General features: G+C 41.7%; 1 protein-coding gene across 4 annotated transcripts in view; it reads right to left on the minus strand.

Moving 5' to 3' along the window:
* The window catches only part of TTBK1 (tau tubulin kinase 1), a 107,615-nt gene that overhangs the window by 33,892 nt on the left and 47,192 nt on the right, over positions 1-26,531 (minus strand). For 2 of the 4 annotated variants that reach the window (XM_033055862.1, XM_033055863.1), the window contains exons 7-13: positions 15,957-16,022; positions 14,388-14,480; positions 13,598-13,723; positions 7,807-7,961; positions 6,879-7,098; positions 3,332-3,507; positions 2,124-2,682 (exon numbers count right to left, since the gene is read on the minus strand). In XM_033055862.1, the coding sequence (XP_032911753.1) occupies positions 2,124-2,682; positions 3,332-3,507; positions 6,879-7,098; positions 7,807-7,961; positions 13,598-13,723; positions 14,388-14,480; positions 15,957-16,022 (1,395 nt within the window). Of the gene's footprint in view, positions 1-2,123; positions 2,683-3,331; positions 3,508-6,878; positions 7,099-7,806; positions 7,962-13,597; positions 13,724-14,387; positions 14,481-15,956; positions 16,023-20,085; positions 20,167-20,765; positions 20,890-23,086; positions 23,240-26,531 lie in introns of those variants that run through there. The other 2 variants (XM_033055865.2, XM_033055864.2) reach the window with 2 other exon arrangements.

A 26,531-nucleotide genomic window follows, 5' to 3' on the forward strand; every position in this document is an offset into this window, starting at 1 on the left:
CCAAACCCAGAGAAGCACAAGGATGAGCTACAGGAAACATCTGCCATTGCTAATGAGGCCTTCAATATTTTCACTAGTTAAATCCTTGGTCAATGCCTTGTTAGTGTCCCAGCCACCTGTCCCTCCATATTTGCTGCTCCTAAGGAAAAGAGGTTTCTACTTTCCTTTAGGCACCAAGTCCCATTGAGAGTTAATAGCTGTTTCGTGACAGCAAGTGGAAAAATATGAGTATCACTGCAGAGCTGCAGTGGTAACTGAAGGATTCAGACATCAAAGGAGGAACAACTAAATCCCAGTCAGCTAAAGAAGTCCAGTGTTGGTCTGTGTGTACAAAGCTAGGCCACAGAGTTAATAGAGGGTATTTCAGAACACAGGAACAAAAAAAAATTCAGTTTGCTGGAGAACAAAGGCTGCCTAATATATTAGCAGTAATCATCCCAATCCCGTTAATTTACCTTTTTTGCCTGCTTTTGAAGTATCACTGTGCAGTGATAAGAAGTCTTTGTGCTGCACCATATCCAACTCCCCCAGTCATTTCACATAGGGCTGTATGTGCTCTGGTCAAGAAGGCCACTCCAGCCTCCTTTAGCCACACTAAATGTCAGCGAAGTGTCCCTGCTGTTGTTTACGGCTGGTTCTTATCAGCTGGCTCTTACCATGTTCATTGCATCTTGCACTGACCAACCCCCAAAGTGTACAGACCATAGCAAATTCAGACACAGACCCTTTGAACTCTGCCAATCTTGCCTTAGCAATTTCTAGATTCCTGGGGTATTCAACATATTGGCTTTATACAGCAAACACATCTACCTAGGAACCTTGCAACTGGAATGCAGTCCCTATGAGAAGCATGTGCTGCTTCTGTTCCATGCTCAGCAGGTCAGCCCCACTCGTGCCTGCTATCAGCATTTCTCTCCTTCCTGTAAATGCTGCAGCCTCATACACCCTAGCAAAGAACACTTTGCCAGCTGATTTGCAAAGATGTGCTTTGATTCCTTTTACATAGATTCTTGTCTCATTCATGGTTTTCTTCTTGTACCTCTCAGGGATCCAGAGAAGAGAAGAATCTGGGCAAGACCTGAACAAAAGGATGTTCTTTTAACATGCTCCAGTCCAGGGAACACTTCCTTGGAGAATAAATTCAAGAGGGAAGCAGAAATGAAATTGCCATCTTCCAGACAGGAACAAGCAGACTGCACAAATGTCTGTCATAGGAGGGTATCACAGTGTACATGACCCAAAACTTGCCTGCGTTTTGCTGTGCTTATGGATCCCATGTGCATGAGAGATTTTCATCAACATATAAGCACAAAAGGCTCTTAGGGGAACAATCTGATTGCCTCTTGTACTGAACACTCTGGGTCAGCCTTCTTCTTGTAAATGAAGATTAGATATGACAGGAACTCTGTCCCTAGCGTATCATATTTTTCCAGCTAATCTAATAAATCACCTCCCACTAAAAACTGAACTGCTTTATACCATCAGAGGACCACAGGGAAAAAGCAAAACTGAAAGAACAAAGCCCTCTACAACTACATGGAAAAAACACAATAGCTAAAGAACATTTCTGTGAGTAAATACATGGTAACAGCAATGCCTCTTGTTGAAGTAAGGTTGATGAGATGTATGTGCTGGCTACTCTGAGCTTTTTATTAGGTGTTTAGAAGAAAGATTAGTTTCAGAGAGTTATTTTATGATTTGCATTGCTGTGGACCTGTGCAGAAGTGCTGTGTGATTAGATTAGAGGGCATTCTCTTGCTGTACACTCCTGTTGCTGCTGACAAACTATGTGGAGAAGATTTGCTAACAACCTCCATACAACTAAGTTACAAACAAAACTGCGGGAGAGCATAAAAGGAGTGACTAGAGATACCCAGAATCACAACTGTGCTCTCCTCTTGTCCCTGCACCAAAATGGCTGAAAAATCTTCATAACAGTGTGTCCTTAGAAGGACATCACTGGCTTTTGGGAGCACTTCTAAGGTGTCCACAACATTTGCCAGCACTGTCAGAAGACTTTTACAAGAGCATTCATGCTTAGAATCAAAGACTTCTCCAGCACAGTTGAGGTTTCCTAAGATGATGCTATGCTAGGCAACAAGGTACAGACCCAGGGACCTTACCTGTCTCTGAGGACCAGTAGGTTCAGATTCTCGTCTCCTTTGTCGGAGAGCTGGTGCTGAATGTAAAGGGGAGTGGGCTGGACTTCCTGTCTGCTGTTCATGTCTACTGTCAGACACTGTTTGAGAAGGTCCTTCGTGTCTATGGGAACTGTCCTCCTCAGTCACAGGCAGCATACCCCGGCTTCGCCCATCGTGAGTCTTCGGCCTCACTGCAGCATCTGCCCCCAGGCGCCTTCTCTCTTCCCCATCTTCAATAGGCCTCAGCTCCTCAGGCTCCTCATCTGTGGTTCCAGAGGTGCTTGGCTCAGCACCGGGGTGGAAGTCCTTCAGCTCTGTCTCCTTGTCAATGATAACCCACTCCTTGCTGTCAAAGTCCTCCTCCTCAGCGAGCGGCACAGAGCGGAAGGCGTTGCTGAGGGCCTCGTGCTCCACAGAGGCGGACACGTCCATCCTGCCGCTCGCCTGCCGGTCTGCCTGGCCAGTATCGATGGACAGCATCTGGGCTGGCTGCGAGGAGCACACGAGCCGTGACGGAGAGCCAGGGATATCCATTCGGGACCTACGGACACAACAAGCAGCTTTTAAAACACATCAGGTTTGTGGTTAACAACAGGGATCATAAGAAAAAGCCTGTATAGGTCTTCTCACTCATTTCTTGGTACACATCAGAAAGGCTTAAACAAAAATATTTCTTTAGAACCTACAAGGCATGAAGATGTGCTTAAGTATGACAGCCAATTCAGCATCTCTTTTTCCCTGCTGACAGGATGATAACCATTTTCCCCCAATAACACCTTTCCCCTTTGTTAACTTCTACTGGTTTGTGGGAAAAAAGAAACAAACTCAAACATGTTCTAATCAATGTTTCTCATTTGACCCGCATCTGCTGCTTGCTTTGCTTCTCTGACTATCTCAGAGGCCAGCAGCTTGCTGACCAGAGCACTTGCTGCCCAGATTTTAGGACAACTGCAGTGTGTTTTCAACAAGGATCATCCAAAAGCCTTGCCAATTCTTCTGGGGAAAGCCTTCCATGTGTGAGACATCAAAATTTTTGACAAAGAAAGGGGAAGTAGAAAAGGCGGTGAACCAAAAGTCAATGTAGATAAAGTTGTGAGCATTGGCTGCTGAGCTAATGATTAGGTTGGTCTCAACAGCCAATCCTCAAGACTCTGCTGGACTCAGCAGGAGGCTACAGAGGGTGAACAAACCTTCTTTCATGTGGATCTGCTTTTCCATCAGCCGTGGAGAGCCGCTCTGACTCGGGGCTGTTGACGCGACGGTAGCGGAGGGAGCGCACTTGTGCGGTCGGGGACTCTGGAGGCACTCGGACAGGGGAACTGGGGCACACCCCGTTTCTCTGCTCCTCTTCCACCATGCACTGAGTCTGCAGAGGGTAAACACAAAGAACTTCAAGATCTGGCCAAAGACGTTGATTTCCATCCTTCACTGTTGCTCTGGACTTTCTCCCAGATAAACTCTCAGCTGCATTTTCACAATCCACACAAGCGATGTCAGAAGGGACACAGGGTCAGGTTGTGCCCTGGCAATCAGCTGGTATTAAAATAAGGTATGAATTTAAAATCGATTCAAATATTTAAACATCTTTACAAGGTGGCCTATGGACTTCAAATACCCTGAGTGCTGATCCAAAGGAGTTCTCATGGGTTAACCTACTGCATACACAAACCCTGAGTGCTTATCCAAGATGTCTAAGAGCCTTGTTTGTCAGCATTCAATTAAGCAGGGATCATGCATTACATTGCAATGTGGTAAAACAAACTTTTACATACAGTCTGACGAAGGCATCTCCTAATTACCAGGGTGGTCTGGGTTTTGGTGCTTGTGCTTTTGTTTGTTTGTTCAAATCTCAGTCTTTTAAACAAAGTTTTCCATGACATCCACTCAACCACCATATCTGTAAGAGCCTTCCACAGAGCTAAGGTCATGCGGGGAGCTGAGCATGCTCATGGACACCATAATTCCTCATTTCCTCTTTCATTTTGCTTTATTAAATTTGATTTTTTTAAAATTTACCGGTAGATAAAGTAGGTGACCAACACAGCTGCCCTCTGCCTTCCAACAGTGCTGATTTTCCTCAGAAGAGAGAGGCACAAGCAGAGGCAGAATGGTCCAAGGGCCACAGCAGCATTTACACAGGAATTTGCATTCAACACAGCTGTGTCGCCAGCCATGCAGCATCAGCTGCTACACACTGCCTCTGTGTGGGGATCTGTATGGAGAATGCTTGCCCTTCCCTGCCCTACATTCCCTTGTCCTCTATTAATGCCAAAGGGTCTGAACACAAGCAGCATCTCAGTAAAATGCTGCTGATCCAGACAGTTGCCTCTGTGCATACAATCTGTACGTGGCAAGCCAGTCAGTGCCCATAAATTAGCAGACCTAAACCACCCAAGCTGGAGTCGGAATGCATAACTAAAGAGCCTTTGCAGCTAGGGAGGGTAGAGGAGAACCTTCAAGCATCAGAGGAAAAGCAGAATAGATGATAATGATTTAATCTGTAATCCAGTCATGGCCAGGAGGTTAGCAACAAGCAAAGGTCAAATGTGTTTGTGAACGGAGCAATGTGCTGATGTAACTGCTGGATAGCATCAACTCAGTAAGATTCAAGAGCAGAGAACTGGGGGATGGTGTGGGAGAAGAATGACAGTAAGCCCTATCCTTAACACAGAAATGGGAGAACTGGGACAGAAAGAGATCTGAATTGTCTACATAGAGAAGTAAGGATCATCTTAGACATTTATTAGGGAAAAAAAACATGGCAAGCTCCACTCATCCCCTAAATACAAAGAGCAAGACAGGGAGAGCCAGTTAATTCTGGAAGATGAAGGATGTGATGCTGTGAATAGCAGAAGGGTGTTTAAACACACCAGTGCCCTTGTGGTTCTGATGCCTCAGATTACAAGCAGAGGTAAAGCTGTGCCCTTAGGGATCAAATCAGAAGCATCCTTCTTTTCTCCATGTGCTGACTGTTACTTAAATAAAAACTGATCCTTTCTCAGAGAACAGTCAGACTAAAGATAATAAGTCAGGCAAAGCAAAAGGACAGGCAAGAGTCAAACCAAAGATAATCCTCACAGAGAGCAAGGACTTCAGCTTTGGAGAGCTTGCTACCCGGGGCTTTGCTGCACAGACTGCTGTGTAGCTACAGAACCTGCCAGAGCTGAAGTGCCACGCTGAGTAACGCCCTAAGCTCCCTTGGCAGCAACCTGACAATAAACAGCACAGTGCCTGGCACAGGAGTCACCTGGCTGTGCTGTGGAGCTTCTAGAAGCCTCTCCTGCCTTTAGCTGCTTTTATGACAGGGCTTGTGAATGAGGTACCTAAGACATGACACACAGCTAGCACGCAGAAAGGACTCCCCTGTGCAAAGTCTGACTGAAGAGCATCAAGGCACCTGGTGGTAGAAATACAAAGTAAAACACACAGAATTTGCTAGGATTTTTCTGTAAAACTCTTAAAAAAAAAAAAGTTGTATGAATAGAACTGTCCCTCTCTATCAGGCTTCTCTTATTCTATATACCTTCAAATGAAAAATTCTGGGAATGGAGAGTTACCCTTGAGAAATAAAGAAGCAATTTGAACTTGGTTCATAATTTCTCAGTGTTGGGGCATGTCCCTGCTAGTGTTCCATACAGATAACACATTGATCTGAATTATTTGCATTGGAGAATTTAAAGAAAATTAGATTAGATTATTTCTTGTCCATGTACAATGTTTTCTAAAAAGACTAAGGATAGTGGAGATACCTACATTGTTGAAATAAGGAGTAACTTTGTACCAATAGAAGTGAATGTGGTCAGAAGAGGTCTGAATTCTGGTCAGCCCCAGAAGACTAACAGACTTAACATGCCATGACACTTAAATGTCCATTAAAGACAGGTTTGTGATGTGAATCTGATATGCCCTGACAACATTTTAAGTCTGACAAACATTTCTCTGCTAATAATTTCTGTATCTGATGACCTTCCACTAATATCAAATTACTTGCAATATGTAAATTAACCTGATTAATAAACTAACTGACAGATTCTCACTTGACATTTATCATGGACTCAACCTTCACTGGAGATGCCTCCACGAAATTAGATAACATTTACAAGAAAGGACTGAGAAACACCTTCGAGATTATGAGGAAAATCAACTGAAGTATACATTTTATGTAAGCTAAAAAAGCTTAAAATGATCTTGGAATGCAGAAGTATGAGAATACTAAGCCTCTCACACTTCACAGGGGTGAAACCATTGTTAGATGTTCCTCCTAGATTTCCCTACCCTTAAAAAGGAAAGTTAAAAAAGGAAGAGAAAAATGAGTGATGATTCAAGAAAAATACAGCTTATGGAGATACTCTGATTACATTTATTTGCCCAAAAGGTTGGGACACAAAATTTTGGTTTTTAACTTCCAAGCCTGGGACATTTCTGATATTGTATCAGCCATGCAAAGACTAGAATTTCCTTTCTTGAAGTATCAAAGTCCTAGATAATGATACGATGGCAAGAAAGATTCACTTTAGCATTACTGGCCCCCAAAATGTCACTTGCATAAAGGCCTAAATTAATCCCAATAGATTTTACTCTGTGAAAAAAAAATTGTTTGTAATTTCCTCTTGCCTTCAATGCCTTTTGAGCTTACTACATAGGATGCCACCTCAGTGGATCTGAGTGGCTTCTAGCAGTCTATGAAACCATTGCCCTACATCCAACAGTCACAGGAGACAAGGAAATGTTCTTTACTTTGCTGATGCTGATCCTGAGTTTGTTGCGATTCACATCTGTCTCTTCCCAAACTTCACCCTCATTGAAAGGCGTGTTTGGAGCCTGACCAAGACCTTCCACTGGCCGACCTGACAGGATGGGAGGAGCATTCTCTTGATCACTCAAATGTTCACCCTGTAGGACATCCTCAGTGTTCTCACGGAGCAGGTCCCCGGGTACCGGAGTGACATTAACCACCCTAAAAAAGAGACAAGAAGAAAGGTAAAAAATTATCAGTATATGAAGAAGGAAGCCTATCACACGCCCCACAGGAATTCTTTAGCAGATTTTAGGATATTACTAAGCTGGAAAACAGGTAGTCCCAGGTACGACATCCTGAATCAGAACAGGAAGATTTCATGCAATGAAAGTAACAAAGACAGTGGGATGGATCAGCGAAAGCATCTTGGAACCTTGATATTCACGCTGAAAACTTCTTCACAAGTGCCCATCACACCATATTGAGCTGTGAAGAAACCTCTCCTTTTGCATGAGCAAATGAGGCTTACCAGGCCTTATAGTTTTTATCTTCCATAACCTTACTAGGGATTATTGTTATCCCCTAATGTGAGCCCCCCAAAAGCACCAAGACAGACAAGTGAACCTGATCACATCAAGCCTTTTTTCTTTGATCTCATCTGTACCTCTGAGAATCAGTCTCTGTGTACCTCTGCAGCAGCACATGAAACACATTGTAAACAGGCTGAGGAGCTGTGCTGGAGGTGTGAGCAGCGCATGGACTCAGCTGTACTCAGCTCACTATCCACACCACAGACATAAACTAATACTAAAAAAGTCAGATCTAGTGGTGCCTGCCATGCTCCTCCAACTTCCCCGAATCATAATGGTCTTGAAATCTTAAAAAAAAGAACTGAGCTTGTTTGACACGCACAACTACAACACTCACCCAAACATGGCTGCTGTCTGCCTGGTGTTCTGCTGTGGTGGAGTTGAGGTGCTAGTGGACAACAAGATATCTGTACCAGCCTTCTCCCAGTCAAAGGCTTCATTCTCGGTGATGCCCCTTTCTTTCATGCTGTTCTCGAAAACCGACATAATTAGCTGGAATAGATTTACAAGAACAATTTCTGGTAAGTAGGTGAGAGCGGTTCTCACCAAAAATCTGAAATATGTGCACGAGGACCAAGTGCATTTTATAATCTCCAGTTTGCCTATGAAAGAAATGAAAGTAAAACTTATTAAATTGCAACAGTTGTTTCTCAGGTTGATTTTGGCTTCATAGGTGAAATTTCTTCAAACCTACAAAAGAAATGCATGCAACATTTTGACACGGATTTAATGAAATCTTACAGTTAGTTTGTTACTCCAATTCTAAATCCATAACTTCAATTCACTTTCCTCTGGATTAGACAGCACATTATGCAGAACAGTGCATTTGATATGCAGAGTTCAAGGGCTGCCAGAAGACATAAACAGAACAGGAAAAGGCAGTCCTAAGATGCAGACTCATTGCAGTGTCTAGCTGAAATAGGGCTTAGTCAGGAGCTCCACGTTGTGCTTAATGTACACAACGTGGCCTGTACACACTTGGTTGCCTAAGAAAATAAAATTTTAAAAAGGATAATACAATTTTCTTTACAAGATGGCAGGTACAAATGCTCGTGCTGATGTGCTTTATGCTTGTTGCTTTTCTAAGAACTGTTATCCTCTAGGAGAGAATGAAACTACTGTCAATAGTTCTCCATGCATCAATGCATTAGCAGAGAAATCTGATGTTCTGCTGTCAAAAGGAAACTAGATGCTGTAGGTCAACAGAGCCGTGAGGTCGTATCTTTCTAATAAAATTATTTAGCTAAATAATTCAGAACTGACAGAATTCAGCCTGTCAGTTCTCCTCTATAGGGAGAGACAATGTGATGGCAAATACATTAGCTTATGGTATGAATCAACACATTTTATATGAATAAAATTTAGCATGAGCAAACATCCTATTTGCAATTATATTCCAGTTCTGTTTATCAGTATGATCAGAAGGACAGGAAAGCTTGCCATTTCCTACTACCTTCCACCAAACTACAGCAAAATGCCTGCTTGCAGCTTTCAGATGAGTCATCTTTTTCCTCCTTTTTGTGATCCAGAATCCTGGAATAGGTGCAGACTCCAATGGTAATACTACATTTGATTAACAGAATTCCCAGAGTTGGCTGTCAGTCAGACCAAGGCACAGGAAATTCTTAGGATTGTATTTGTTTTCTGACTGCTACTTTGGAAATTACTACTGTCAAGTATCTTTTGGAAATTAATATCCTCACAAATTCAAAGACACCTTGCAAGAACTCCACAGATTTCTAGACAGATGTCCTTACAAAAACCATACTGGCTTCTGTGCTTTAGGTCGTCCTCACCCATCTGTCCACTAATCCCAGTCTTATCAAAGCTTTTGATTCTTTGTGATGGACATGTCAGTATCAGGGAGTGGTATCTTCTGAAGCTATTTAAAAATTGGTACTGCTTCTGCCACCTTCCATTCCTTTGACACTGAAGCAGTCTGAAGTAAGAAACTACATGATAAAATTAGATGTTCAGCTGCCTTATTCTTAGAATTCCTTCATGACCCACTCAGTTGAAACAACTTTTGTTACTTTCTGCTATAACTTATTCTGTAACTCTTGCACTTGACTTTGCAGGCCATTAGGGATTTTACAGTCCTTTACTGTATTCCCTGCAAGGTCTTTTTTCATGGCTGAAGGATACAGGTGTCCTCATCTGCCATTATTCTCAAGCTATTTAATGGACTTACTGAGTCTTCTCAGCTTTCTCTGAAACCTTTATACTTCTGATGAAAGGTGAAAGCTTTACAAGGAGAGAAGCTGCACAGAAGTCCCCGTAACAACCACTGCTCCTGGAAAACCATGCAAAAAGTTATTGGATCCTGTCTAGGGATCCTCTGTCTGCAGTCAGAATATTAAGAATCAGAAGTTTCCACAGTCACTGCAAGCCTCCCATGGTGAGTTTCCTTCTGCTGGGCAAGACAATATGCAATTACAACTCTGAGTATCAAAACCACTAGTGGGATAAAGAAGAGGTCCAGTAAGTTTCTCTATTAATGATGTTACTGTCCATGAGTACATAAAGCTTAATTGCACATTATCCAGTAGCATGCCATGTTTTGGGCTGAAGGCCCAGAGAACGAGAGAGAAGCAGCCAATGGGGCACAAATTACCCACTAAACTGTCATGATGCATCTTGTCAAATGCCTTCTCCTGGCCAAGGCTCAGGAAAGGAATCACAATCAATCCTGAAATATCACATATTAAAGGTATCAAAACAGTTATGAAATATCCAGGCACTCAAGCCTTGAATTCTTGGGGGCTTATCTAGGAAGTTGGACTCTTTCAGCGGCAAACCTTGGGCATAGCAAATTGCTCTTGCTCAGGTTTCTAATCTGCACTGCAATCTACAACACAGTATCTAAGAACAAATATAAGGCACACCTCTTCAGTGGCAGGGGTCCCCTTTTGATAAGGGGATGCTCCTAATTTGTGTTTGTAAGTCCTACAAGAATTTCTAGGGGGAAAACAGTAGTACTATGATGGAAGATATTTAGCAACTTGCTGTCCTGTTTTCAACCGGAATAGAGCTCATTTTATTCCCAACAGTTGACGCAGTGCTGTGTTTTGCATTTTGGATCAGAAGAGTGTTGATAATACACTGATGTTCTGTTGTTGCTCAGTTGTGCCTACCCTCATTCAAGGATTTTTCAGTGTCCCCATGCTTTGCTGGTGGGGAGCTGCACCAGAAACGGAGAGGGAGCACAGCTGGGACAGCTGACCCAAACTGGTCAAAGGGATATCCCATTCCATAGAGTGTCATGTCTAGTATATAAAGTAGGGAAGTTGGGTGGAAGGGACCAATTGCTGCCTGGGGACTGGCTGGCATCAGGCAATTATATTTTGCATCACTTGTTCTTCTTGGGTTTTATTTTTATTTTTTCCCTTAATTACAATTATGATTATTATACTCTGCTTGTTTCAATTATTGCATGGTCCTTGTCTGAACCTGTGGGGGTTTTTTTGCTGTTTTGCTGTTTTGTTTTTTGGTTTTTTTTTGGTTTTTTTTTTTTTGTTGTTGGTTTGTTTTTGAAATTTTCCTCCCCATCCCAACTGTGCAGGAGGTGAAGTGAGTGCGCAGCTACCTGGTAAACAGCTGCCAGACGGAGTTAAACCACCACACTTGGTCAGCATGAGAGAACTCAAACCAGCACTAGTTGTTCACAGGGAGTCTTTTCCAGTTGCTCTGACAAAAGCTGGTATTAACTGAATCTAAAGGAAGATGTCCTAATAGGAAACTTACCTTCCCACATCGTCCATACCAGGATGTGAACAGGACAGCCATTCTCTCATACAACAGCTGAAGTGATCATTTTTCCTTGAGTGAAAGGCCATTCATGATGCCCTAGCTAAGGGAATAGGATGGATTCCCAGGCAAAGGCACTTAAATTTCAATAATCTTCCAGGAGCAAAGGTCACCATTACTTTTCTGATATTCATTGCAAAAAGATCTTTGGGGAGCGAAGCCAGCCACCTCCTCAACCATACCTGAAACTACTCCTCTACTAACTGGACTGTATGCAAGTGTAGTACAAAATATTTTCTACTACATCCTATCTGCACTTTTCCAGGGAAGAGGCATGCCTCTTGCTGTCAAATGAGTCAGAAAACCCAAAAATGTTGCTCTAGTGTCCACATCCTCCTGTTGCGAAAATGTTGCAAGTTTGATCCTATCCATGAACCAACACTGACAGTGATGCATTAAAGGCACAGACCTGACATCTGAGACCATGAGCCCAAAAACACAGGGTATAAGATCCATCACCTGACAGCTCAAGTCTATTTCATTCCACCATCATCTTCCTCTCCTCTGCTTAGGCAAACTTGTATCATCAATCCATCAGAGAGTAGAGATCTCTGGTCACCTTTAGTCTCCAGTTACACTCTGGTATGTCTCTCTTGGAGACATCATCTCAGGGGTCCAGAACTGTCATAAAATTGCCACTCAGCATGACATGTGCTCGAGAGAATTTAAAACTTCAAATTCAACTCCAATTTTTAAATAAACCATGACTTTATATATTAGTATAAGGAGTACACTTTCCCAATTTCCTTTATTTCTCTCTGGGTCTGATACTGGTGACAAATTCAAATGGCCTCTGGTATAGTTTTTACTATTTCAGAGTACTACATGCAGATAAATCAATATAAAGACATCTCTGAAGCTGAGATGCTTGGAGAATTTACTGTCTGGAATAGGTCTCCAAGTCAAGCTGTAAGAGTCAGTGTTAGGTGGCAAGCTGCAGATGCTAGACTTTTGTTGGGAGTTCCCTTTTGGAGGCTTCTTGCCCAAGCTGCACCTGCAAGAAACTGAAGGCAAAAAGGCAATTCGCAGCTTCAGTCAAATGCTATACTGTGACAGAGTTCTTTGTGATTTGTACTGCCTGAATTCCATCTGGAAACATCTCCTTCCATTTCAGTCTCAAGGATAGCTTTTCAGTACCATTAGGATACAATTATTTTAAACCGGAATAGAATACAGGAGCATGTAGGTTCAAAAGCAGCTTTGAAAGTCTCTAATCCAACCATCTGCTCAAAGCAGAGCTAATCGAAAGGCAGATCATATTTGTCATCCAGCCAATCTTTGGAAATCCCTAAGGATGGAAATTCCACAGCTTTTCTAAGTACCTGTTTCGTATATAAGAACCCACACCCTTTGAATTTTCCACCACCCCTAGATTTAGTAACAATTTCCCTTGCTGCCTCTTCTCCCCACAACGGTCCATGAGGCAGTGAAAGACAGCAATAAGATCCCAACTTTGACTTCTCTACTCCAGAACAAACAAATCCAGCTTCCTCTGCATCTCATCAGTCCATTCCATCCCTCTGTAGCTCTCCCTCTTAGTGGCAAATGTTATTTTTCCACTGCATGATCCAGAAAGTATTTGCCTTTTCTTTTTCTTTTAATTTTAAAAATATTAGTGGTTTCTATTTTACAACATGCACATGGCTAAACCACAAAGGCACTGTTGGAGAGAGCTTGTTGGAACACCCTCCTACCATTTTCCCACTCATTTATGGACTATGAACAGGACCAGGCACTCAGATAAGACCGCACAATCTGCTTATAAAATGTTGTTTCCATCACTATAATGTGCAGAGAAAACCACTGTGATTAAAAAAAGCAATAAAGAATCAATTTGCTTCAGTTCTGTTGTGTTGGTCTGAGTTACTCACACACAGGCTGATAGCAAACACTGAATGAGAGGAGAAAACCCTATGTTAGATGAATATTAAAGAAAGAGAAAATGGCCAGGGCCTATATGAGTCTGCAAGAAATCAAAGGGGTTGGTGTGCACTGTTGAACTTAGACCTTGGCATGCTGTGCCAAAATTCTGTCACATTTGGAGTACTTCAGAATTTTTGTGTCTTAATCAAAGCCAAAAGTTCTGTGTTGTTTGGGAGGAACTATCTGGTGTGGAGTCCAGGATTATTTTGGACAGCGTGGTAGAAGGAGATGAAGAAACTTTTGAGGTTTTGAAGAACTGTACAGTCCAGCCTCTTTCACCTGGTTCTAGGAAAGGTATTCCTCAGCCAGATATAAATACATTAATGGAAATGTTAAAAAAATCTGAATGCCAATCTAGAATGCCATGCATCACACTGGTAACAAAGATAGGCTCTCACCTGATAGTCTGGCTTGGTGAAGTAGTCTAGGCTTGCGATGTGATCCAGGAAAAGGTGGAACTCTGAAGGCATGTGTTTTAGCAGCATTCGGTGTTCATACTTTTCTTTTATCATGCCAACCTGCTCCTGGGAAGAAACCACAACAACGAAAAAAATTTCAGAGCCAAGAATCTCTTCCACTGCTTCACATTTATAAAGACTTATCATTCCTGGAACACAGACTCTTCCTAGACCCAGCACAGTGTCTACACACTTCTCCTGTTTGCTATCCAAGGCACAAGGAGGTTGAGCACTGCAGGCAGAGGTCAGGGGGGAATCTTGAGTCAGAAGCTTGCTGCTCAGGTGACCTACTTCTTTCCAGGAATTTTTTTCTTTAGCACAAAGTATTTCCAAGACAACATGAACACTTAGCTTTATTCTGTTTAACTTTCTAATTTAAAATCCCATTTGGCTTGTTTGGCACAGCAAAGTGTTACCCTCCTGTCTTTTTAAAGGTTCTTTTTATTTGTCAGAAGGACAGTTCAGTCTTTCCACTTGTACTGTTTATTTTGCAAGAAAAAAGTATCTTGATCAAGTACAAAAAATGTCTAATTACTCCAAATAAGAGAAGTCCACCCTGTGTATCAGAACACACAAAAGCAGGTTAGCATCTTGCAGCAAGGTCTGATGAAAAGGAGATTCTGGCTTGACTCCAGATAAAAAGCTGCACTGAGCTGCAGGAGGAATAATAAAGAGTGGTAATAATTAAAATGTAGCACCCTCTCTTAAGCACAGACACCAGTTTTCCTACCTTGTCTTTGATCTTTCTCCATGGAAGCTGACCAACAGCAAACTCCACCAACATGTAAAAGAGGGACCACAAATCATCGTGTCTACCCATCTCCTGGAGTAAAGAGAGATTGAGACTGAGGAGCAAAATTCCACACTGCTGAGGGGTCCAGGCGTACTCTCCAGATGAGTTACTTCATTTTAAAGGGTAGGAAGAGAAGCCATACTTCCCAGTCAACTATTAAACAAGCCAAATTAAAGGCTAAAGATACATATTTACTAATGGGACACGGAATTACGGACACGGAATTACCTAGATTAAGAAAAATCCCAAGCTATATATAGAACATTTTTTATTATTAAGTCTAAATATCATTTGAATTTGCTCAAGGGTGTTTGCAAAAGACTCACCATCATACACCACAACAATTTACAGATTGTTAACATTTCCACATACAACTCTCCTCCTGCGTTAGTGAATGGGAAATGGAAATGTGGGGATAAAGGCTGAAATTGTCAAAGCACATAAATTCATTTTTGGTGCTCAACTTCCAATGTCTAGGATATGATTTCTCAAAATAGCCTGCATTATACAGCAATTTTTGTGTCTAAATATACATTCAGCTGATGCCAGCTACAGCTGGGCCTACTCAGCTCTTGCAAAAATTATACCTCAGGTTTCTCTGTGTCTCTCAAGAAACAGAAAGAATTTATGATGGCATTCAGCTGCCCTCCCCACATCACACTTTCCACCTTTTGTAGACAATAACTTCCTCCTTCCCTAAAAAACCCTGACATTTATTCATATGACACAAGTAATCCTACAATGTCATTCTAAGTAAGGCCAGAAACCTGAAGGCAATGCAGGAGGGATGACAGTTTCCATCTGGAAGGCACTTAGCAGCAGAAATGCAGAACACAGAAGATGCTGAGTTGGAAGTGACTCATCAGGATCATCGAGTCCAACTCCTTGCCCTGTGCAGGACACCCCAAGAATCACACTCTGTGCCTGAGAGTACTGTCCAAACTTACTGTTTACTGTCTGCAAACGAATGCTACTGAAATAGGTGAGAGGAGTGTTTTGAGAAGAATGTTAGATGAACCTTCTAGAAGCATTTATAATGAAACAGGCCAGACACTATGTAAATAATGGTTCTTTACAGGAAAAAAACCCCTTAGTTTTCATCAGGTGGCTCTTCTCCTGATGTTAATATTAAAAATTGCAGATGAAGAACGGATTTGGGGATCTGGCCCTTGGTAACTCGTGGCCAAGTTCTGCTAGAAACTAGCAGCAAGCAGCCTGGCACTTAACCAGATTTCCCCTTCAGTGTGGTTTACTTTTGGCCTTAAAAAGTGTCTGGTAATGCAATAATTGCAATTTTAAAGTCTGCCAACTAGAGGACCCAATAACTGAAGCATAATTTTGATTTTACAGTCAACAGCCTTACCTACCTAATGGACATCTTCTGATATACTAACTTCTGTAGATAATAAACCAGAACTCACACCTGTTGCTCCTTTGCTCCCAAAAACAGGTTTCTGAGGCGGAAATTATCTTCCTGGTAACTCCTTATAACTCCAAAATACTCACCCTGTTTTTGTGTGCATTCACGGAGGCATAGCGGACGGTTCCTCGGAAACCAGCAACATTGCGAGGCTGGAGGGAGACAGGAGAAATATCTCAGAAACAGAGTGGATGACTGAATCCCCTGTGCAGCCAACTCCTGAGAACTTGTCTAAACTGCTATTTTGTATGCACCCAAGGAGTACAAAGCTCTTCCTGCTTTCTTGTGCTCTACGGCTACACAGAGTGTTCTCCGATTCTGTGTTTCTAGGAAAGCTCACTCTACAGGGGAGGCAAGCTGTGTTAGAAGAGTAATAGTCCAGGCATAGAGATAAGAACATTAAGCAGGATCAGATTTTCCTTTTTGAACTCTAGGTCAAGGGAAAAACTAGCAAACAAGTACAAAACTGAGTCATGAGCAACATGAGCTAAACAAAGCCTGAAGGTGACCTGGTCAGGATGGGAAATGGGAATCACCTGCTCTGACAGATGACCACAAGTGTTTGCTGACACTGCTGGTCAGCATCGTCTGTAAGACTTCAACAAATTATGAACCTCCAACTTTTAGAGTTCTTGCTTTGTTCCAGATTCTTCCCAGTATATCCTATTTTTATTTTCTCTTTCCCTGATTCTCTTTTTCATGTTGTTGGGAATAAAAGGCTTGATGTAGTGGGTGTGGAAAGGCAGTCCTCCTGTGACTTATTTGTCCCATCTGGAGGCTTTCTCTGCTTTGAAGGCCAGGCTGAGCAACTGTTCCAACTCTTGCTACTGCTGCCTCCACAAGAAACTAGACCATGTGAGTTCACTCAATGCAGATGTCGTTCTGAAAAAACTTGCATTTAAATGACGACATCCACCAAATTCTCTTAGTTGAACTAGAAGCACCAGAGTTAATAAGACTTAACAACAGTGCTTTCAAAATTCTTGTGGTAAACCACGTTCAGGACCAGACTTCTTCCATCATAAGGCTAAGTTTGGGCAAAGAACTAAACATATTCAAAATTAAGATCCTACTCCAGCAGAAAATCGAGCATATTAATAACGAGTTAATTGAGTAACTTGTCCCACAGAGGTCACTGGATTCAGCTTTGTTCTTTCAGCTGTGCCTGTAATTTCAGAACTAAGCCTAAAACTCTGTACTTTTATTCTAGAGCACCCTTTGTTACTTTAAATATATACAATTCAGTTGCTTCCTTTTGGGTACAGCAAAGTTGCTCTGAATTTCGATATTCTCAGAAAGAATTAGATTTCAAATGTTTTTTAACAAGTTCACTAACACCATGTAACATAACCACACCTGTATGGGTGTACAATGCAGCTCTTAAATTATAACGACTCTAAAAAAAAAAGCTGCAAGTCCATCTTACAAATCTTTTATGCTAATCAAAGAGAATCTTTTATGCTAGTCCCCAAAGAGAATCCATATGCATATCCCATGTGCTTAATCCAGCATTTAATCTTGCTGTACACCAGCTTCAGCTATAAGATACTTATTTAGCAGCAGGTAGTAGTAGAGGTATTGTATTTGTGATCATGTACGTCACTGCTCTCAGAACTATGCAATTCAGGATTCCCACTGACAAATGACTGCAAAATATTTTTCAGAATTCCAGAGAATTCACTCATGTGAGTTCCTGAAAAGCAGAATACTGGCCACTGGAATGTAGCCATCACCACAAATTTGCTCCACGCATTCAAAAGAAAGAAGACATTCCTCTTTCCCATTATGAATGGAAGATAATGTGTTTGGATACTTTTCATGAGCCACAAGAGCGTACTATGAACAATTCTAACATGCAACCTGTAATGTTCTCAGAACAAAAATTATTCCATTTTTGCAGTCCATGCAAATACTGAACCAAGTACCACGTGTACTGGCTTCAGTATGTCTCTAAAAACAGTTTTAGATCAATACTTACTATTTCTGGCAGACAGGCTATCAGTGCAGTCTTTAATTAGATCTGTTCTGAAACCAATGCCAAGCAGTTTGCAAGCATTGGTTGCAAACCTCTCCTCTCTCAGAAGCAATGCAAAGCTCAGATTTTGGAGCAGGCCTTTAACCATGCATTGGCCAGCATGACTGGCTGCTCCTGAGAAGTCCCACATCTGAAGCCAGAGGGTTTTCCCTCCACTCTCTCATGTGGAACCTCAGGGAAGGGAGAGTACTGCAACTGAGCAAAACTTTGCAATTGCTTTGACAGGACCTTTAGCGTCCTTTGAACAAAACAGGCAGATGCTAATGATGTAACAGTGTCTTTTGTTCATAAAGGTTCCACCTCTTTTAACCATATTTGCCTGCCCTGCCAGTCACAAGGCAGTCACAAGGTCGCTGCAATCAAGCATTTCCCAGGCTGTGGAGACACCTCATTTTCCATCCAAACAAATAGTATCCAAACAAACAGCTCCTCCCTGAGCATTGGTTGTAGCACACGCTGCATAGCCAGCTGAATTATTGACTTTTCTTCTGAATTCATAAACATTAGTTTTCCAGATGATTTCTTTACACACTTATTTTCTTCCAGTTAATGAACTTCATCCCACCACTGCATAGGCCAGCAGTGGAAAAGGGCCTGGATAAAGCATCCTTGTTGTCCACACCAGTCCACAGTTGACACGGAATTGAAATTGCCATAGCTAGGAGCTTCAGAATATGGAGTCATATATAATCCAACTGATTTGAATCCCCAAAATTATGAATATATAATAAGCTAGCAAGATGAAATACAATTTTAAACCATAGTTGGTTTTTTTCACACATCAGTATTACTATAAAAAAATGTTATAAAGCTTATATCTTCTTTCACTGCTATTGTATCCACTACAAAGCTAAAGTATTTTACTACACAGTGCTAGTGCATTGTGCTAGAAGCTTGGTTTAAAATGAGTTTCAGCTTGGGAGAATGTATTAGATCACTACCACAGACCAAAACCTATACTCTGTGTTCCTTTCACTGCCTTAGCAATGTAGACTACCTCAGAGACAGAACTAGGTAACAAATCCTGCATGAAGTGGATGCATTTTCCAAACTGTGCTCTTATACACCCATAATTCTCCAGGTCAAACACTCAGGATCATTTCAAGTGCCAACACTGTCTCTCTCATGATTCACATGAAGTCTGTCTTTCCTGCACACTCCCCTTTTATTTGAGGAGTGCTTATGTTTCCTCATTAATGTGAATCCCTGCTCCTCACACCATGTTCATTCAGAGATTAAAATTATTCTTTTTGCCTCATTGGCAAAAGGAAACTGAATTATTTTGACTATCCCAGTTTCCAACTGCCTTCCTAAAAACTTGCATTTGGATGCCAGTACTTCCTCCTGCTGTTTCTTGTGACTCTGGTATTCTCATGACCATGACCATTGGTTCCTCCCCAGCTTTCTGGAAGCCTGTGCAGACACCTCATGAGATGCACCACCTTTGCCCCTGGTAGGCCTGCTGCCATCTAGGACATTAACCCATCTCTCCTGGAATCAGGAAAACGACTTTCAGCAGTAAGAACATGAAAAAAGTTAGCACAGTTTGAAGAGAAGGTAGTAATGAGAGAGGAAACGCCACAGATTATGGAAAGCATTTGGAGATATATCCTGGATAGAAATGACTTGTTGGAAAGGTCGTGGTAAGAAGGAAAAGTGAAAGAAAGCTTTAACTGAACTAAAAGGAAGTATCCCTGTGACCTCTAGGAACCTTCTGCTTCTTCAGACAGGCTCATGAGGCAGATGTAGGGATATGTCTCTCCAACTCTTCTGGTGGGGACAAAATCCACGCCTCTTATATGCATTTTGACTTTTTGATTTAAACAGCAATATTTTGTAGAATCATTAAAGACTGCATTGTATTTTATGCCCATGGGGAGTTAGAAATTAATAGAGGAAACTGGAGACAGAAAGGTAAGATGAGAAAACTCCCCTCCCTTGCCTCTGAAACCACAGAATTGACAAAATCAGTTTGGCACCACCCAAATATCTGCCAGCCCCTCAGGTAGAATCCCAAGTGTTCTAGGCCCTTGTATCACATTTAGGTAGCTGTCACGATCCTGCTGAAAAACAAATAGATCATGAGGGAAAAAAGAAAACCAGGTGTAATTTGGACTTCCATATATAACAAAAGCACAAACCAAAATGAAAACCCAGAAGCATGGTGATGGCTCACTCACAACTCATAGCAGAGATGGTTACGAGCAGCGGATGGGAAGCCAACGCATCAAACACAGCCTCAAAAGAAGAGCCCAAAAGAACTGTAAAACAGAGAGAAACCCAAAGAAAAACATGATAAAAAAAACAACAAAATGAGAAAAAAATTAAACAGAAATGAATTAAAAAACATTAAATATTATATCCCAACAGAAACCTGTTTCTTGTTTAGTTGTTGCCATCTCCCATCACCCTTCCCAGGGCCATTGGCCCACCCTGTGCTGAGTTTCATTTAAAAAAATCACAAAGCCTTATGTGAGCCTGTGATTTGTGAGTGCTCTGTAAGTGGTTAGAGGGAGCCCTCTAAGAAAAACCTTCCCCTGCCTGCATACCACACCTAATAACTGGAAAAACAAAGCTGAGAGCAGCCATGCATACAGCCTTACCACAGGTCACTTGTACACTCCTACTGTGATTTTCCTTCCTACAATTATCTGACGTGTACACCTCCCTTCCTCCCCTAACCAAACTGATCTAACAGCCCACAAGGGGATTTGCTCCCTTATCTCTTGCCCTTTTCATCCAGAGCAAGTTCTAACATTAGCACGTACGTTTCTAAAAATCAACAGCAATGCTCCCTTTCCTATTTGAATTGTTATGGGTTCTCACTCAGGATATTTGGTTTTTTTCTTGCAACCACTACCTTGCTTTCTTACAATCAATCTCCATACAACTTCAGGCATGTTCCCCTTCCCTGGTGACTGCTGCTGTGCTCCACTGTCCGTGGAGGGATGCAGAATGGTGGTTTGGGAGAGAGCAGGATGAAACTCAGTGCTGCTTTTAGGTCACATGAGCAGTCATTGCATCTGTGAATGGTACAGTAGAGAAATCTGAGGGACATCCTCATCAGAGGCAAGAATTAATATTATAATATATTATATAACCTTAAAACTCAATTCAGTGACCTGAGGAAAGACCTTGTTTGAGAGACACTTTTTCCAATAGAAATGAAGTAATCAAAAACAATCCACACAATGGAATTTCTTATTAGAGTCTCACTATTTCCCCTTCCTAACAATGTGCAAATTCTAAGAATTTCATACATTTTGCATAAAATTTAGTTTTGAGAAAACTATTTAAATCTGCTGCTATTTTTCCAAATCAAAACACACAAAGCAGTTGAGTTAAAATGCCATTGTTGCTACTTTACTTTAGGAGAGTTCAAAACTTTACTTTAGGAGAGTTTAACATCATTAAAGACCAAGATATTTTGTCTTTCTAAATAGCACACATCATATGATTCCTGCACCTGAACTTGTGCTGAAGATGAGCAGGGCTTTCTCACAGAAAAAAGATTGAGGTTTTTTTTTTTTTTTAGTCAAAAGCTTATTTCAGTTGTAATCCTATTATTCAGTTATCATGATTTTCAACAAGAGAGCTTTGGCCTCAGAGCTGCACTTGTTTCTTACGTGCAAGATCCCATAAGGCAACAAGCAGCACAGAATATCCCCACAGAAAGAAGAGAGTGCTAAGAAAGAAAGATAAGTATTTCATCTGCTGAAACAGACCAAGGGAACTACTGAAATGGAAATGTTTTGGAGTCACATCTCCTTTGGGATTTAGAGCTCAAAATGCTTTCCTGGAACCAGATGGAGACCATGATTCTTTTCTATCAAAAGGAAGAAGACAAAAGGAAGTCGTGGCAATCACTGTGGAGTAGCACACTGAAGATCAAACTTCCCCACCCTCTGAACAGACATGAAACCACACCTCCCTCCTTCCAGAGTACACTCTCATCCCTAAGCCACAGGGTGCTTTGAGATGCAAGTCTAAGAACATACAGGTTGGAAAGGATACCTTTTGCAGCGGAATAAATGAATAATTATTACCAAGAGGGAGGAAGTGTATGACCTGGCAGCAAATGCACTTACCTGACTGAGGGGAGATCTGACCTGCAATCCAACATTCACTCACATAGGGAGAAAAGCCTCTGTCTCCTCATCACCAGCCACAGTAGGAATTTTATATTCCTCCCTCTGTTTTCCAGTGGGAAGAATAATCAGAGCTTCAAGTGGAATAGCATCAACCAGAAGGAATGACAGATGTAATGTATATCCCCCTGCAGCTTGGTAGTAAAAGCACTCAGAGATGGAAAATGGGATCTCAGTCCCCTGCAGTTATACATAAAATTTGAGCCTGAGTTGTCCTTCCTTTTCCCTCACCCTTTTAGCAGCTGCTGTGTAAAATAAAATCGACAACAACCTGACGTAGATGATCCGAGGTCACCCTCAATGACCCTGTGCTTTACAGTGAGGGAAGCAGAGAAACAGCCACATGTAGCAAAATACCAAATTCCTTGCTTGCTAAGAGAGTTTCAAATCTATCCTCTAGTCTGCTTTCCATACATTTAATTTCAACAGCACTGGATTTCTATAACTGCAATATTTAAAATCAGAACATAATCTCCCTTCTCAAGTCCAAATTTGCTACTCCAACAATGAAAGTAACAATGAGAGCCTTAATGTAATTTTTGTGACTATTTGTTTTATAACTAACCTGTTCCCAGTGAAATCGAATTTCTATACATTAAATGTGCAATGGTTTTAAGATCTTTTATTTTTTCTTTTCCTCATATCTGAACAAACGTGACTGTGCTGTGTTTTCTACGATTACCTTTTTACAAGACAAAGTTTGAGACAAAAGTTATGTTCCCTCCCAAGATAATATCATAATACAGCTCCACATATCTCTTTTTTTTCTCCAAAATGTTAATTCCTTACGCAATACTACAGATTTACATGTATTTCAAGTACAAAGCAAGTATAAAGCTACTGGGCTTCTATGTCTGAATATCTGGGGTATTAGGATGTAGTTATTCCTGTCTTCTGTGTTATTTTATAGCTCATTTTCCAGTGGGGGGAAAACCACTCAGTATTAAAACATGCCATCATCTCTTCTAATGCCCTGCTCACTGCAGCGAATTTTATTTTTAACACTACACACAGACATTTGGAAAATAAATACCTTTCTCTCAATTAGCTGACACATTTCTTCAGCCTTCCTCATGCTCTTCTGCACAGGCTGTGCACTGTCCTGCCTACATCACCATCCCTGTGCCCACCGACTCCCAGAGCCGCCCGCGTGCATGTGCAGTCTCTCCAGCAAGGCACTGCAAACTACTGCAGTGCAGTCTGAGCCACAAGGAGATCGAGATCTAATCAATGGGCTGCAGCTGACTAAGCTAAAATAAAATGCTTGCTGAGCAGAACAGTCCACTGTCATATCCTGCAACAGGAGAGAGGTATCAGGAAAAACATAACCTCTATTTTCATATAAATAATTAAGACCAAGCTGCTAAATCCTTGAACACTTTCAATTTATAATTGTGGAGCCACAGGGAATATGTTTCTGAAGTCAGGGTACCACAGGCAGAGAGGAAAGGCACATGGTATTCTGTACTGCACGTGACAGAACAGGCAGAGTCAAGCAATGATCAAGGAGTTCTTGTCCAAAACCTGACCTACATTAGCACAGAAGACCTTCATGACTCAGAACACCTCCATTACATAACCATATGTTGTTCATCATCTGCATAACAATGTTTATGTTCAGTTCCCCCTTCAAGTTCACATTTTCTTCTCAGTCTTAGCCCTCCATATCAAACAGATTCTGCCAGTCTGCTCTCTGCTATAAAAATTAATGCAAGATGAAAAATTTGACTTGTGCACATTCTAAAGAAGAAAATTTGACATACTTAAAAAAACCCAAAATTTTCTCAGCTCATTCCCCAGTTGCTTAGTTCTGTTGTCTCAACACTGACTACTGATATTGCTTCATGGCAAAGGTAGGTTGCACAACCAGGATGAAATGGTGAATAAAACTGCTCATGTCTCTATCTGAGCCACAGCAGAACGGTGCATCTAGGGGAAACAACAGCTAAACCCCAAAAAAGATTACCACATCGTGCAATAACAAATTTTTTACAAAATTTGTGACTCTCCACAAAATGGATTTTTGGGTGGGAGGGAATAAAAAAAGTGGAAAAAATTGTGAAGAAAAAACTGGACTTGTTTCTCAGAAGAGTATCCCCTGCAAGCACTTACTAACTGGTATTTTACACACTTGAATAAAATTCCTTCATCTTCTTGTGCATGTTATAATCACAATCTTTCCAATCACTCTTCACACAAGTTTGTCATTACTGTCTTCTGAACACTGCTTAGATATGCAATACTTCTTTAAAACTAGATGGGCGGTATCTTATGTACCATCAACCATTACCTTACCTAGATTTGTACAAAGGCACTAAAAAGGTAGTGTAGTTTTCATCATCCTATTCCATATGGACCATAAGAATTACACTACTGTCTCTAACCTGTCTCCAGTCCTAAAGGAGATGCTTCTGGATATCCTACAGGTAGGTCACAGGGAGCTGGGTAGATGCATTCTGTTCCATCTGGCATGTGCAAGAATAATTTTAAAAAGGCATAACGATGATTGAGGCCCCACAGACCAGAATGAAAATTTGACACTCTCCTAAAGAACAAAATCAGCAGAAGTAACTAGCTGGGATAGCTGCCTTTCTAATTAGGAAAAGTCTACACAGCTTTTCTACGGAAAAGTAGTACACCACCAACAGTTTTCTCTGCAGCATTTGTGCATATAGGCAAGGGCAAGTAAGTCCATAAGTACAGTTTTCAAAAAATCAGCCTCTCAAAGGGTCCACACTACAAGAAATTGCACTGCAAAATATGTTTCTCTCTCATTTGAGTGGTGTCAACTACAATTGTCCTTTAAAGAGGCAATAAATAAATTCAAAACATGATTTCCTTTATATCAAAGTTTAACTGTGAGGCTGATTCTTAACGTTTAACAAAAACTTTGGCATGAAAAGTGTGAAAATTTTCATTTAATTTTCCCACTCTCTTTATGGCATTTATAAGCAGTACAGTAAACCAATAACTAACAGAGCTGTAGCAGTTGTGACAGCACTTAACAAAGCAAGAGTGTGAGGGAGCCCAGGAACTTTGCTCAGGACAGTGTGGCCCTCACTGGGCGTGCAATAATGGTTGTGTTGGGCCACAGGGCCTGGTTTCCCACATGAACAAGATCAACTGAATCTTCACAGAGCCTCTGGAAAAGAAAAATCAAGAACCCTGCAATGCAAGGAAAAAGGGACAGCTAGCAGTAATGCTCAAAGGAGTAACAGATGGATATTCCCAAAAGAAGGGAAAGCCGGCAGCAGAAGGGAGGCTCCTGCTCCACATACAGATCTGCAGGTGCAGAATAGATTAAGTATCTTGGGAATTGGTGAGGAGGAACAAAACCTTGCCAGGGGAGCTACCTGAGCCTGAATCAAATGTCCATACAGGGAAGCAAAGATGAGTGATGGTGAATGAAGGAAATTTCCTGCAGGAAATGTAAGTCCCCCATCTACTGACCTAACTCAATGTCTCAAGAGCTTTGTAGCTTGTTGGGAAGCTTGATATGGGATAATAAGGACAGATTGCCAAGTTTGTGTGGCCATCTGGCTATGAACACTTGCAGCTCATTCATGGGAGCACCAAAAGCGCCTGGTTCTCAAGCAGTGACCTTCAATATTCTAAGAGTGACTACAGACCTGGAGGCATGGAGGTCTGGCTGCTCTCCTAAATCCTGCCAGGGAGAAGCTCAGGCAGCAGCAGATGCATTGTGCAAGTCAACACCAAGCTGTCAAAGACAGGGCTTTGGCTTCTGTGACTGCAGGTCCCTCTTTGAGGTAAAGAACTGTTGGTGGAAGATGGGGATGGGACCTGTTTGACACAGTGGCAAGAGCATCTTTGCAAAGGTTTTGCATCTCATCTTGCTAATCGGTGAGGAGGATTTAAAGCAGGTACAGCAGGACAGGACTGTTGTATTCTGAAGAGAAATGGAAGAAAGACAGAGACTGTGAGGAGGTGCCCCAGGAGAGGATGACAGAAGCTTCCATGTGTCTCTTAGAGAAGCAGCACAACAGAAGGCCCACCTCGAGTGCCTGTCCAAAACCTCCTACATGTGTGTAACAAACAGGAGCAGTTAGTGTGCTCTATGTGCCAATGCAAATCTATGACCTCTCTGGGATTATAGAGACTTGGTGGGATTGCTTGCATAGCTTGAGTGCTGCAATGAATGGGAAAAATGACTGGGAAGGCAAGGAGGTGTATTTTCACAGGAATGGCTAGAATGTATTAAGCTTTCCTTGGAGCAGGGGATGGGACAGTCACTATTGATGGGTAAGTGATCAGTACAGGCAACGTAATTAGTTGCAAGCACCTGCTACTGACTGCCCGATCAAGAATTAAAAACAGATTAAACCTTCTTTAGAAAAGTGAAGGAAGCCTTGCAATTGCAAACCCTGGAACTCACATGGAGCTTGGATTACTCCTACATCCGCTGCTCCTGCATCTACATATTGCAGAGACAGCGCGGCAGAGAGAAGCAATCCAGGAGT

The sequence above is a fragment of the Catharus ustulatus genome, chromosome 3 (assembly GCF_009819885.2).
Source record: "Catharus ustulatus isolate bCatUst1 chromosome 3, bCatUst1.pri.v2, whole genome shotgun sequence".
Taxonomy (NCBI): domain Eukaryota; kingdom Metazoa; phylum Chordata; class Aves; order Passeriformes; family Turdidae; genus Catharus; species Catharus ustulatus.